This window comes from Mesoplodon mirus (assembly GCF_964341445.2).
Source record: "Mesoplodon mirus genome assembly, chromosome: 8".
In the NCBI taxonomy this organism is placed as follows: Eukaryota; Metazoa; Chordata; class Mammalia; order Artiodactyla; family Ziphiidae; genus Mesoplodon; species Mesoplodon mirus.
This window is the reverse complement of record NC_138984.1, coordinates 1,299,141-1,313,694: the sequence shown is the minus strand read 5'-3', so window position 1 is coordinate 1,313,694 and position 14,554 is coordinate 1,299,141. Positions and strand designations below refer to the sequence as shown.

Genomic DNA, 14,554 nt, shown 5'->3' with positions numbered 1-14,554 from the left:
GCTCCTGTCCTGAGCTCTGGAACGGGTTATCTCATGCCTTTAAACAGCTCCTGATGTCCTAGATGTCCTGAAAGTACCTGAAAGCTAAGAGACCTAAAACTGGAATTCAGCATCCACACCCCAAGCCCCAATCTGCTCCCCTCACAAGCTCCCCATCCACCATCCACCAAGCAGAACAGAGCAAAGCCAAGGGTCACCTTTGATACCCTCCTCCTCCCTCCAACTCCATAATCACTCACAAAACCCTACTGATCCTAATCTTAAGTCTCTCTGGCCAGCGGCCCCCCCACCCACCCCGTGCACCAATTCTGCGGACATCCTCATGCCTCTCGTCTGCAACGCAAATGCCTGCTCTGACTCCTGTCTCCAGTGTCCCAATCTACTCTCCACACTGAAACTCAAACAACCTCTATCCCTGAAAAACAAAACAAAAAAACCCCCACAGATCAGCGAGGGGAGGAGCTGGAAAGACCCATGCAGTACCGCATTAGAGCTACAGACACAGTATGAACTCGTGTTTAGTGGACTGCAGATGCAGACAGTCACACAGAGAAATACTTATAGATACGGGTATATACACAGGTTAGTATAGTACATTTCCTTGCTCTGTCTGCTGAGAGGACCTAGAAGCAACAACACTCCAAGATCAATTACACGGAGTACCTAGGTCTTGATTTCTAATGCCATTGTCCAGTAAGAGGAACAAGGGCTCCTCAGAGAAATGGCTGATTCTATGACTACCATCTTGCCAGGCCAGGTAGTAAGGAAGTGCTCCAACACACACCACGAGGGGCAGGTTACAGGGATACAGGAGCCCCCTGAAAGGGCTCCCAATGGCCACAGCTGGAACGGTCTGAGCAACAAAGTAGAGCTGTACTGAATTTTACCCCAAAATATAAAATAAATATACCCAAGTCCATACTGGTATAAATAAATAAATGCGGAGAAGAGACAAACCCCTCATAAAGAAGAATTCCAAACAATTTATGGGCTACTCTGCCTTCGAGGAAGGGAGCATAATCCCCCACTCCCTGTGTGCACGCAGTGACTCCCCTCCAAAGAGGACACGATGGAAAGGGGGAAGCAAGAGTAACTTCACAGCAGAGACACTACCACTACCTCAGCCAGGTGATGAAGGTCATCAGTGATAAGTCACGCTCACAGTGTACCTTTCATATTATGTGATGAGAACAGCACTTTGCCTCTGCGCTCTTCCTCCTAAGAACACACAGCCCCAGTCAGGTCACGAGAAAATATCAGACGAGTCCCACTGAGGGACTAACTACCCACCCAGTACTGCTCAAAACTGCCAAGGTCATCAGAAACAAGGAGAATCTGAGAAAGCACCGCAACCAAGAGAAGCAAACAGGAGGAATGATACATATCAAAATGCTCATAGAAGTAACACCTGCAATAACAAACAACTGGAACCAACCAAAGGCCCATCGACAGGACACCAGGATGGTACATGGCAGGACGTTCTCTATATATTCCAAAACTCTCAAATCCCAACAACTGTGAACACCTAATTTACTCAGTTGCAACTGTGTGTCATTCACTCATTCATTCATTCATTCAGCAACTGTTTATTAGATTCCCATACTATGCAGTCTTTTTTCTAGACAATGGGGATACAGCAGTGAGGCAAAAGATTCCACAGGAAAACAAAACAAGTAACTATACAGCATATTAAGTGCGTGCTGTGAAGGGGAGGACGGTGTACGGGGTGGGAGGTACGTTAAAACGGGTGGTCACGGAGCCCTGGCAGAAAGAGTGACATTTGAACCAAGACTGGACGGCAGTGAGGGAACTGGCCACGTGGCTATCTGGAAGAGGGTCTCCCTCTCGGGCAGGGGGAACAGTAAGCGCCAACGCCCTGAGGCAAGAGCACCGCAAGGATCAGCAAGGCCAGTGTGGCTGGTGCCAAGTGGACGGGATGGGGGAAGAGTAGCAGATGAGATAAGTGACGAGGTGTTAATCATATTGGTACCCTGCACCCCAGAAATTAATCACTCTCTCCTCCAGGCTACCTCTGAGCCATGTGCAAACTGTTTCCCATCTGTGTCTCCCTCCAACTTGAATATACCTCAGATGTGGCACACAGCAGGTGCACAGTGATATGTGAATAAAGCAATCAACTATTCCCTGACTTCAAATCTTTAGAAAGTGCTTTTTTATGGTTATGATAGGCTTTCTATTATTTCCCATCCTCAGTCCCATTTTTCGGCTCTCTGGAATCACAGGGAATAAGTATCTTTCACGACACATTTCCAACTCCTTCAGTTATTCCAAGTAACAAGCTGTATACCCTTTTCATCTTATTCATTTTTCTCTGGACCTACTGAAATCCATCTACATCCCCTGTAGGGAGTAGGGTCCAGAGGTGAACACAGTTTTACAGGTGGGTCCATCTAGTGTGTGCCCGGCAGCCCCCTCTACCCTGGGGCCCTCACTTTCACTAATGCAGGGAAGGACGCTGGGTGTTATAAAGACAATCACCTTTCCCTCTTTCATTCTTTCACTCTTTCTTCTATTTTGCAGCCCAAGTTATCTCCTGAAAACATTTATATGACTTTTTAATAAGGCTATTGTACTGTTCAAAATCCTTTGCTCATCAAAATCCTGAGCACAGAGGTCAAGTCCCTTTACAGTTCGACACCAACGTTGCTCCAGCCACTAGTATCCAAAGGAGCTATGATACAGTCACTGTCATAAAATCGTTTTCCTAAGGTTTCCAGCCACAGTTCATTTGCTGGTCTTGTTGAATCTGCGTACAATGTCATTCCACTGTCTCTACCATAGGAAGTCCTCCTAATCCTTCCAGATCTAACCTGAACGCCTTCTGTCGTTTCTGCTCAACGTCACATCGCCCCTTACCTGGCCCTTGACAGCGCTGCCACATGAATTAATGAATGAATGAGCGCCCCCAGGCTCTCGGGGCTCGCCCACACCAGCTCATCCGTCTATCGCACAATCGCACTGGGTAATGATATCTGCAACCTGGCCTCCCCAAGCAGGGCGGCCCCTCCGGGCCCCACGTTCTGCTCGGAGCTGAGAGAAAACGACCTGGAGAAGCTCGCGGCGGCCCTTCCGAGGCCTGCCCTCGCGACTCAGGACCAAACACTCCAGGGGACAGTGGGATCCTCCCCGAGAATGACGCCGGGAGGCCCGGGGAGGTGAGGAAGGGGCGGCGCCAGGAGGACAAGCCAGGTCCCACCCGCGGCCCCCGCCCGCCGCCGCCTCACCACGCGCTGGACGACCGCCGCGAGGCCCCGAGAGGTCGCGGACACGGGGACCAGTCTCAGCAGCCTCAAGGCCATGGCTCCGCGGTCAGCACCGGCTCAAGGACCCGAGGGGACGCAGTCGCGACAGGGCGCCTCCCGCGACCGGCGCGCCACAGTGACGTCACGGCCGGGATGCCCGCGCCGCGCCTGTCGGGAACTTCCGGGCGGCGGACGCAGGCGCGCAGAGCGCAGCTGGGGGCTGATCTACCTCGGGTCTCCCTTGGCGCCCGCCACCTCTGGACCTTGTAGTGCCCGCCTGCCGCCCGGGCTCCAAGAGGAGGGCCTCCCGCCGCCCAGGCTCTAAGATGAGGCCTGCCCACTGCCCGGTCTTGAGGCCGCGCAGTGCCAGGAGCCGAGGCCGCCCCAGACCTCGTAGTTACTGCTGCAGCACATCCCGCGCCCAGGACGCTCCCCACCCTCCCAAACTCCCTAGACCGGCAGGTGCGGACTTCAAAACCACCTCCTTGAAAGTGTCTCCATAGTTCACAAACCACCCGAGGCTAGGAAGGCGGCCTGGGGCTGGGGCGGGGGGCGAAAGGAGCGCCGGTGTGAGAGCGACCCAGGACGAGCGCGGGCGTCCGAGAGGCTCTGAAGAAGGACCGTAGACTGACCTTCCCGACCCACGGCGCTTGTCCAGCAGGGCCGGCCTGGCTGAGGTCCGCGCATCCTCCACCTGCCCAGGGCCCATCTCCCCGCCTGGCTCACGACTCCAGGTCTAAGAGGTCTCATACCCCTTGGCGGGCCTGGTGGTGCTGACACCTTGAGTAACATGCAAACAAAAGCTGCCCTCATTCCGCCGTTAAAACCGCAATCAATCGATCCAATGACCTGGGGCCTCAGTTCCTTTCAGGTTAGTAGGTGACTTTCATGTGAGATTTCTTACCTACTAGCTGCCGTTTGAAAAGGTTTTATGATCCTCACTCTCCTCCTCGGGCTTATTTTTAACGCCCTAACTTTTCTTTTGTTTAAATTTCATTTGGTTTTCAACTTTTCAGAATGATCATGGAGTTGTAAAAACGAAGGTCCTTTCAATGGATGTTTCTCTAATAAGAGAATCCCTGCTTGTCCAGAATACAGATTCCTAGTCCCCAGTGCCAGAGTGTCTGATTTAGAAGATCTGGGATGGGCCCTAAAATGTGTTTAACAAGCTTCCAGCTAATTCTGATGTAAATGAGCCACATTGAGAGAATAGGGTTCTGCACCCTGCGTTGTCTGAGAGCGTGGGCCACTTCCAGATCCTACACCACTGTGCCCCCAGCCCCAAGCAAAGCTCCTAACACATCACAGGTGCACCTCAAAAACAGTTGGATGAGCAGGTGTGACCAGGTAGCCCTAAGTCATCCAGCCCTGTGGAGTCACCGCCTATTACCCAAGGCTTGGCTCCACATTCTGATATGTCTGAGAAGCTCCATGTCCTTGCCAGCGCGTCTGAGAAGTCCGGGGGGGTGAGGGTGGGGACACCTCCCTGTCAGATTCTCTGGCCTTGTGTCACTGTCCACCCCATTCGCATCTTCCCTCCAGCACTCGGGTTGTCTTTCCTGCTTCACCCCAAGCAAACACACATCCTTCATCTCACTTCCCAAGACAAAGTTCTGTGTTTAACAACTTTTACTGATGGCCTAGCAAAAAAGGGAGAGTGATACCAGTAGGAAACAAAATAACCTTAAATTAAATATCGGACATCACTGTCCTAGGACTAGGGAAAGAATTCTTCGGCTTGACACCAAGTGCATAATACAAAAAAGGAAAAATTGGTAAATTGGACCTCATCAAAATTTTAAAAACGTTTTGCTCTGTGAGAAACGCTTAGAGGATGAAAAGGCAACTGTGGGGGTGGGGGTGGGGGTGGACATCTGCAAACCACAGGTGTGACCAGGCACATGCATCTAGAACACATAAAGAAATCCCAAAACTGAACAGTAAGAAACAAGTAATCCAATTAAAAAGTGGGCAAAAGACATGAACAGACATTTCATTGAAGAGGTAATACACATAGCCAATAAGCACATGAAAAGATGTTCAACGTCATCAGCCATTAGAAAAATGTATATTAAATCCACAATGAGCTACCACTTCGCACTTATCAGAAAGGCCAAATTAAAAAAACAGTGATAACACCAAATGGTGGAGAAAATGAAGAGAAGCTAGTTCACTCATACACTGCTAGTAAGAATGTAAAAAGGTACAGCTGCTCTGCTGAAGAGCAGTTCAGCAGTTTCCAAATTGGAAAAGTTGTAAAACTAAAAATGAACTGTAATACAACCTAGCAATTATAGTCTTAAACATTAACCCCAGAGAAATGAAAATTTAGGTTCACAGAGAAACTCGAATGAATGTTCGTAGCAGCTTCATTCCTAGCAGCTAAAAACTGAGAACCACCCACCTGTTCTTCAAAGGTGAACAGCTAAACATCCATACCATGGAACACTGCTCGGCTAGAAAAACCAATGGACTGTTGATATAGGCAACAGCCTGGACTCCTGTAGAGAATTATGTTGAGCGAAGAAAGTCCATCTCAGAAGATTACATACAATATAATTCTGCTTAAATAACATCCCTGAAATAACAAAATTATATAGAGATGGAGAACAGATTAGTGGTCACCAGAGGCTAGTGAATGGGGGGAGGTTGTGATGGAAACGTTCCATATCTTGATGGTGATGGTCCACAAAGCTACACAGCTGGCAAAATAGCATAGAGCTACAAGCGTATCTGCACATGCATGCGCACGCACGCACACACACACACGCAGGTGCACGCACATAGGTGAATGCATGTATAACTGGTAGAATCTAAGTTCCATGGATTGCATCAAAGTCAGTGTCCCAGTGTGGAAGCTACCGTCATGTAGGACAGTGTCATCGGGGAAGACAGGGTGAAGGGTGCACAGAACCTCCCTCCATCTTTCTTTGAAACTTCCTGTAAATCTGTAATTGTTTCAAGAAGAAAGTTTAAAAAATTGTGTTCTATGTACCAGCAACAAGAGAGATAAAAATTTTTAATTTTAACTTTAAAAATTTAAAAGAAAGGATGCCATTTGTGTTAGAATTTTTTTAAAAAAAAACCCAAAAAACTCAAATCCCCAGAAACATGTGAAAGAGTCCTACACTGAAAACCACAAAAGTGTATCGAGAAATTGAAGGACTTGTAAATGAAGAGAGGATTTGCCTTATTCTTGGATTAAAAGTCTCAAAATTGTAAAGAGCACAGTTACCTCCAAATTGATCTATAGATTTAATACAATCCCAATAAAAAGCCCCCCAAGTTTTCTTTTGTTGAAATTGACAAGCTGATTCTAAAATGTATCTCCCCCAACCCCCATTTGGGAAGGACTAAGAATAACCAAGGCGATCTTGAAGAAAAAGAACAAGGACAGAGGATTTACTACCAGGTACCAAGATATATGAAACAGCTGTAGTAATTACAACCGCATGGTATTAGTGCAGGAATAGACAGACCAACGGGACAGAAGGAGGAGTACAAAAAGAGGTAAGGGTAGATAGACAGATAGACAGACAGATAGATAGATAGATAGACAGATAGACAGACAGATAGATAGATAGACAGATAGACAGACAGACAGATAGACAGATAGATAGATAGATAGATAGACAGACAGACAGATAGATAGATAGACAGACAGACCAACGGGACAGAAGGAGGAGTACAAAAAGAGGTAAGGGTAGATAGACAGATAGACAGATAGATAGATAGACAGACAGATAGACAGATAGACAGATAGACAGATAGACAGATAGATAGATAGACAGATAGACAGATAGATAGATAGATAGACAGACAGATAGATAGATAGATAGACCAACGGGACAGAAGGAGGAGTACAAAAAGAGGTAAGGGTAGATAGACAGACAGATAGACAGATAGATAGACAGATAGATAGATAGATAGATAGACAGATAGATAGATAGACAGACAGATAGATAGATAGATAGACAGACAGACAGACAGATAGATAGACAGACAGACAGACAGATAGATAGATAGACAGATAGATAGATAGATAGATAGATAGATAGATAGATAGACAGATAGATAGATAGATAGACAGATAGATAGATAGACAGACAGACAGACAGACAGATAGATAGATAGATAGATAGACAGACAGATAGATAGATAGATAGATAGACAGATAGACAGATAGATAGATAGATAGATAGACAGACAGACAGACAGATAGATAGACAGATAGATAGACAGACAGATAGATAGATAGATAGACAGATAGATAGGTATTTGGTTTATGAAAAGGGTGACATTGCAGAGGGGAAAGCATGGTCTTTTCAATAAATAGTGGGTTCTTGTCAATTTCATATCCCTATAGAAAAGAATTAATGTTGACCCATATCTCATACATAAATAAAAATCAGTTTCAGATGGACTGAATCTAAATATGAAAGGTAAAACAACAAAGCTTCTGGAATTAAACAGGAGAATATCTTCATGATCTTGGAATAGGCAAACAAATGGAAAATAAAGAACTAACTATAAATGGGGAAAATGAACAAATTGGACATCAAAATAAAGAACTTCTCTTCATCAAAAGACACCATTAAGAGAATGAAAGGCAAGCCCAGACACTAGGGCATTTTTGCAGTGAATATAACCAACAGAGGCCATGGACCCAGAATATGTAAGAACTCCTGCATGTTAAAAAGAAAAAGTGACTCAATATAAAAATAGGCAAAAGACCTGATGGCAAGGGCCCTTCAGAAAGGGCACATCCAGAAGGACATTAAACCACTAAACTTACAAAAGTGCCCAGAAGACTTGGCCATTGGAAATGAGAGTTAAGGTTGCAGTGAGAACTTCTTCTGCAACCCCAGAAGAATGGCAAATAGAGAATGCTTAGAATGCCAAGTGTTGGTAAGGATATGGAGCTACTGGAATTCTCATGCACCCACTTGGGAAAACAGTCTTGCTGTTTCTATGAAGCCTGATCATACGTGAATCTTTTGTTGCAGGAATTGTAGGCATAGCCTTTATATACGTAGGTCTGGCCTAGCACACAGCTCACAAAACTGTATGTACATTGAAGAAAAGACACAAACCAGTTATTTATAGCAGCACTATCCATAATAGGCAGTATCCATAATTCTATCCCCAACAGTAAAATGCATAAATGTATTGTGATGTATTTGTACTGTGGGATATTACACATTATATGCATGTATTATTGCTACATGCAGAAACGTTGAGGATTCACTCAAACATCATAATGAATGCAAGAAGTCAAATGTAAAATCATCCTTCATGGTTTTATTCATAAAAACCTCAAAAACGTCAAAAGTAGTATCTGGTGTTAGAAGTCCAGATAGTGGAAATCTTGGGGATGCGGGCGTGAGGGTAGCTTCTGACTCTTGATCTGGGTGCTGGTGACATAAGTGTGGTTCTTTTGTGAAACCAAATCCAGATGAAGACTTATTATTTATTCACAGTTCTGTAGGTTTGCTAAATTACATTTAAAAATTTTCTTTAAAAAACGTAAAGTGGGAATTCCCTAGTGGTCCAGTGGTTAGGACTCTGCACTTTCACTGCTGAGGGTGCGGGTTCGATTCCTGGTGGGGGAACTAACATCCTGCAAGCTGCATGGCACAGCCAAAAAGAAATTAATTAATTACATAAAGTGTCACTATTAAAGAAAGTAAAGTGTCCTATGTTTTTATTATCACCACAGATTAGATTATAGGACATTTAATTGTGCTACTGTGAAAGTTGACCTAAGTCCAGAGCCTTTTTCAGAGCATCCTTGAATTCTTTGTTCCTCAGACAGTAGATCAAGGGGTTGATGATTGGGGTGAGGACAGTGTAAACAGCAGAGATGAGCTTGTTGGAGCTCCGGGAATCAATGGCCTGGGGCCAGATGTACATGAAGATTAAGGCCGTGTAGAAGATGGTGACCACGGTGAGGTAGGAGGCGCAGGTGGAGAAGGCTAGCCAACGGCCCGTGGCCGAGGGGATGCGCAGGACGGCCAGGGTGATGTGTCCGTAGGAAAGCATGGTGGCCACGAGCGGGAACACCAGGATGATGAAGGCCAGGACAAAGTCGACCAGCTCGGTGGTCGAGAAGTCCGTGCAGGCCAGTTTGAGGATGGGGGAGATGTCACAGAAGACGTGCTTCAGGACATTGGAGCCACAGAACGTGGTGCTGGAGATAGAGTAGACCTTGATCACAGAGATGGTGAAGCCACTCACGAAGGAGAAGGCCACCAACTGGACGCACAGCCCCATGGTCATGATGGCTTGGTAGCAGTCGCAGGCCATGGGGGCCAGGAGCACGCACTCGGTGCACACCAGGGAGCTGAAGAAGTAGAGCTGAGTCATGCAGCCGATGAAGGAGATGCGTCCCCGCTGCATGAGGAAGCCGTCCAGCATCTTAGGGATGATGTCAGACACGTACCAGATCTCCAGGGACGACATGATGCCCAGAAAGTAGTGCATGGGCCTGTGGAGGGAGGAGCTGCCCCAGATGGTGAGGATGACGGCCAGATTCTTCACCAGCACGAAGAGGGAGGTGAGAAGGAAGAGGAGGGAGAGCAGGTGCTGCAGCCAGGGGGCCGGGGGGAAGCCCACCAGGATGAAGGCGCCAACCTTGGTCACGTTCTCCCCCTCATCCTTCCGTGTGGGGAGCCCAGGGTTGCAAACGAGCTTCGTGACAGATGAGGGCTGAGGACGGCTGGGGAAGAAAGCAGAGCTCAGCCTGGGGGTGAGTTCTGGCCCAAGGAGGGCAGCGGGCTCCTGGAGCAGCAGGGGAGCAGAAAGTGTCTCCAAGTTAGGCCTTTACCACTGAACGTGGCGGCTCTAGGTCTCCTGGCGACCCGTGGGGCTCTGGAATACACTGCCCTTTTCCTCCCCCTGGCAATCTTGAAACCGTCTAATTGCTCTTATAACCCAGACTTTCCCAAGGAATCTAACAACAATAACGATGCACAGCCCTTCGCCACCAGGGTCACCTATATTAGTAGATGCTTGGTCTTTCACCTGGTTTCAGAGATGATTGTACAAGAGGAAGGAACACCAGGAGGGCTCATGGGACGGTGGGGTGTATGGTAGCCAGCTTAACCAGACCCCAGACCCATGGGGTCTCTCCATAGGGCTGGGGGTCTGCAGGAGCAGAAGCAGCCTCCCAGGCCAAGAGGGGAGAGTGGTCACGTGTCTATCTTTGCACCATGTCAAGGCCCCCTTAAAATATGGTAAAGGAATAAAAAGATAAAACCCCATAATATCAAAAAGATCCAGAGGGGAGTATCAGCAAGGGGAGGTGTCAACCCGATTCTGGAGGAGAGAAAACAGAAGGCAGAGGGTGGCTGGGCAGCAGAGAGGAGGAGTCCAGAACATTCTCGAGGGGCCTGTCGCTGAGGGAGAGGCCACCTGTCCAGCACGTGACAGGGGTGATGGGGGAGTGAAAGGGGCATGAAAACAGTGCTCCTACACGCAGTGTTTCCAGAACAGTCCAGTGGCTGCTCCGGCACGCTTTCTCCATCCTGCAGGTGGGTCCCCCAGAGCCAGCCTCAACGCCATAAAGGGGCACCTAGCCCATAACAAGTGTCAGGTGTATCCACATAAATCCCCCCCCTGTAATCCTCACCACGGCCCTGGGAGAACAAGGCTCACATTCTTCAGATGAAAATCTGAGGCTCACAGTGGAAAGTTCATGGACTTACCCTAGATCGTGGCAGCACCAGGACACACGCGTCCTCAAACACCAAGGCTGTGGCTCTTCCTGAGGGATGTCAACAAGAGAAAAATGTGAACCCATTTGGGTGTGGGCTAGAAATTTGGAATTGTTAAGTTGGACAGTTAGAGTTTCTGGTTGCCCCCTGACACTATTCTAACAGGCTATAAAATGAAAGTTCACAAAATAAACAGTATTAGCCAGAAGAAAAGGCAGAGATTTACGCAGTGGTTCTTTTTATAGCTTCATTTTACAGATGAGGAAAATGACACACCAAGAGCTTAGACAATTCCTAAAGGCAGTCAGTCATGCAATGGTCAATGTTAGTCTCAAAGTCACCACTTTCCGAGAAAACTGACAAGTGAAGACAGAAAGCTCAACATCGCGACAATATAAACACAAGAATTGTTAGGGTTGCTTCAGAGAAAGCCAGTGGCCTCAGGTGCTTCACCAGCACGAATCTTCCCTTTATACCAGGAGCAGAGCTTCCTTATGTTTTGTAAACTGTCCCAGGGCATGGGAATTTCTTCCCAATTCATCTCACAAAGTGGCAAATTCCTTTGCACAAAAGGAGAACTGTATGCCAATTATCTTTTTGTTTTACTATAGTTACAAAAGTCAAATAAAAAGCCAGCAAATAGCACCCAGCAGCACATTAGGAAGGCAGACACTGCAGATAAGCAAGCGTGCCGCCGCTTGGAGTGCACGGAGGCTGCCAGGCTGGCAAAGCGACTAAAATGATCACACGAGAGCCCAGCTGATGTGGAAAGGCTTAGATTAAAAACGATTCCAAACTTTTTATACATTTGTCATCCCCAAATAAGTGGTTTATTTTAATATATAAATAATCTCTGACTCAACATAGAAAACAAACTTATGGTTACCAACGGGGAAAGGGAGGGGGATAAATTAGGAGTTTTGGATGAACAGATACACACTACTCTATATAAAACAGGTAAACAACAAGGACCTACTGTATAGCACAGGGAACTCTACTCAGTATCTTGTAATAGCCTATAATGGAAAAGAGTCTGAAAAAGAATAGATATATGTATATACACATTATATATATATTTATCTCAATCACTTTGCTGTACACCTGAAACTAACACAACATTGTAAATCAACTAGACTCCAATAAAAATTTAGAACTAAAAAAATGTCAATACCATTTGTTGTAGATTCTTTTAGCAATGGCTTCCGATAAATCATGACTTCAGGTAAAAAAATAATAATAATCTCTTAACCAATAGCCTGTAACATCCCTGTGGTTGACACCAGAATCACTCCCATCCTGCTGAGATCAGGATGAAGATGAGTCTTCTTCATAACCACCACTACACAACAACACTGCCCTCTGCTACCTACTACGAAAAGGAGAAAGTAGACAAAATTATCATTATTTCCAGATAACATGGCTTTTATTTATTTTCTTTTTTTAACATCTCTTTATTGGAATATACCGGCTTTACAATGGTGTGTTAGTTTCTGCTGTATAACGAAGGGAATCAGCTATACATGTACATATATCCCCATATCCCCTCCCTCTTGCGTCTCCCTCCCACCCTCCCTATCCGATAACATGGCTTTTAACTTAGAAAATCCAGAACCTTATTATAATTAAGGGATTTCAAAACCGATATTATAACTGTCTTCCTATATTCCAGCAATTAATAACGAAAACGTTCCTTGATGAGAAAAATATATTGTAAAGCTACCAATATTTCCAAATAGATTTTAAAATTTAATTCGATTATAGTTGAAAGCTCACCAAATTTTATTTTTCTTACAACATAATGAAGGGCTTCCCTGGTGGCACAGTGGTTAAGAATCCGCCCCCCAATGCAGGGGACACGGGTTCGAGCCCTGGTCCGGGAAGATCCCACATGCCGCAGAGCAACTAAGCCCGTGCACCACAACTACTGAGCCTGCACTCTAGAGCCAGCAAGCTACAACTACTGAGCCCGCATGCCACAACTACTGAGCCCGTGTGCCTGGAGCCCACGCTCTGAAACAAGAGAAGCCACTGCAATGAGAAGCCCGCACACCGTAACAAAGAGTAGCCCCGCTCGCCCCAACTAGAGAAAACCCGTGCACAGCAACAAAGACCCAATACAGCCAAAAATAAAAACAAATTAATTAATTTAAAAAACAGAATGAAATAATTCTTAAAATCATCTGCAAGTATGAACAGATGAGAATAGCAAATAAAGTTCATGAAAAAGAAAGGAGAGGATTAATGAAGAGGACTTGCTATTGTGGAGATAAGAAAATACAATAAAATGGAACTAATAGTTTAATAAAATAAATGTTAAAAGTAATGAGTACTGCCATTTAGTCAATGGGACAGTGTGGAAACTGTAGGAAGTCCTAAATCAGAGCTCATGGGATATAATTAGTGAGGAAAGGGTGGATTGCTTAATAAGTGATGCCAAGGTTGTAGGTTAAATATTTGTTAAAAAACTAAATGACTCTTTTCTCTCTATGTTACATCAGAAAACAAACTTCCGCTGGATAAAGCATCAGTACTTGCAGGTCCACCAGTCCCATCCTCCTTGTCCACCAGTGGAGCAGAGAGCACGGCCGGCAAGCGTGGAGGCATAATCCACTCGCCAGGGGCCTGCCGGCTCCTTGGTTTCCTTTGGGCTTTGGGTGTTAGAGAATAAGTCAAAGATTTAGAAGAGCAACATTTTAAGAATACTTGGGGGGCAGGTTTCATGGCGGGGCAGAGGGAGCATTTAAATGAAGCCTGAGCAACGCTGCAGGTCCCTCCCAGACACCACTGTGTTATTACGCCCCCTTCTTATCCTACACGTTTTATAACAGAAAACTCTTTACACCCTCACTTTGATCATCGTTTTGGAAAATCAGCACATTCCACACAGAAGCACAGATTTCTGGCTTCTCCTGAACAGTTGGAAGGGCTGGGGCGGCTTCCGTGTCCCTGTGCACCCCGAAGGGCTGGGCCCTCCTCCGAGCTCTCCTGTTTGCCGCTGTCTCCGCTGAGCCCCCAGTCGTCCCCACGACTTGGCACCTCTGTCACGCCTGGCCCCCTCTCGTCCATCAATGCTCACCGGCAGCCATGGTCTGGGTTCCTGCCCCCTCGGCCCGCAGCCACCTGGCTTCTGTCCCCACGCGCCGTGGACCGGTGGCCCCCCAGATGCCAATGACCAGCCCTTCCCTAATTTCTGGGGGATGTTTCGTTCCGTCTCCACTCGCCTCGCCTCCGCATTTGGTGCTGTGGCCCCAGCCTTCTGCTCTCACTGTCCGCACTCAGCAAAGCCACCCACCTCCAGTCTCCACCAGATGGCGCCCGCACCGCCCTGTCCCTCTGCAGATCCCACCCGTGCGTCCAGCCGACGACAGGAGGCCTCCACGGGCCCTGGAGTCCACGCCCTCCTTGTGTTCATCTCGGACCACGGCACCACCATCAACCCGGCTGCCCGGGCGGACACCAAGCTTCGGCTCTCCTTACCCCCGTGGCTAAGACAAGGCTGGTCCCACCCCTCCCACAGCCTCGCGTCTCTCCAGCAGGCTCCCTTGTCTCCACCCTCGTGGGCTTCCTCCAGCCACC

The 14,554-nt window shown here is 47.0% G+C and overlaps 2 protein-coding genes across 3 annotated transcripts in view; both read right to left on the bottom strand.

Moving 5' to 3' along the window:
* NDUFA10 (NADH:ubiquinone oxidoreductase subunit A10) overlaps positions 1 to 3,407 on the bottom strand; it is a 47,658-nt gene extending 44,251 nt beyond the window's left edge. Inside the window, exon 1 of one of the 2 annotated variants that reach the window (XM_082629745.1) lies at positions 3,246 to 3,407. In XM_082629745.1, the coding sequence (XP_082485871.1) occupies positions 3,246 to 3,320 (75 nt within the window). In that variant the 5' untranslated portion in view covers positions 3,321 to 3,407. The remainder of the gene's footprint in view (positions 1 to 3,245) is intronic. The other variant, XM_082629744.1, reaches the window with a different exon arrangement.
* A 5,601-nt stretch (positions 3,408 to 9,008) lies between these two features.
* On the bottom strand, positions 9,009 to 14,044 carry LOC309809861 (olfactory receptor 6B2-like; the record flags this gene model as incomplete). Its single annotated transcript, XM_082631316.1, has 3 exons — positions 9,009 to 10,043; positions 10,970 to 11,028; positions 13,933 to 14,044. 3 exons carry the CDS (start codon positions 14,042 to 14,044, stop codon positions 9,009 to 9,011), a joined length of 1,206 nt encoding a protein of 401 aa, XP_082487442.1.
* Between the last annotated feature and the right edge of the window lie 510 nt (positions 14,045 to 14,554).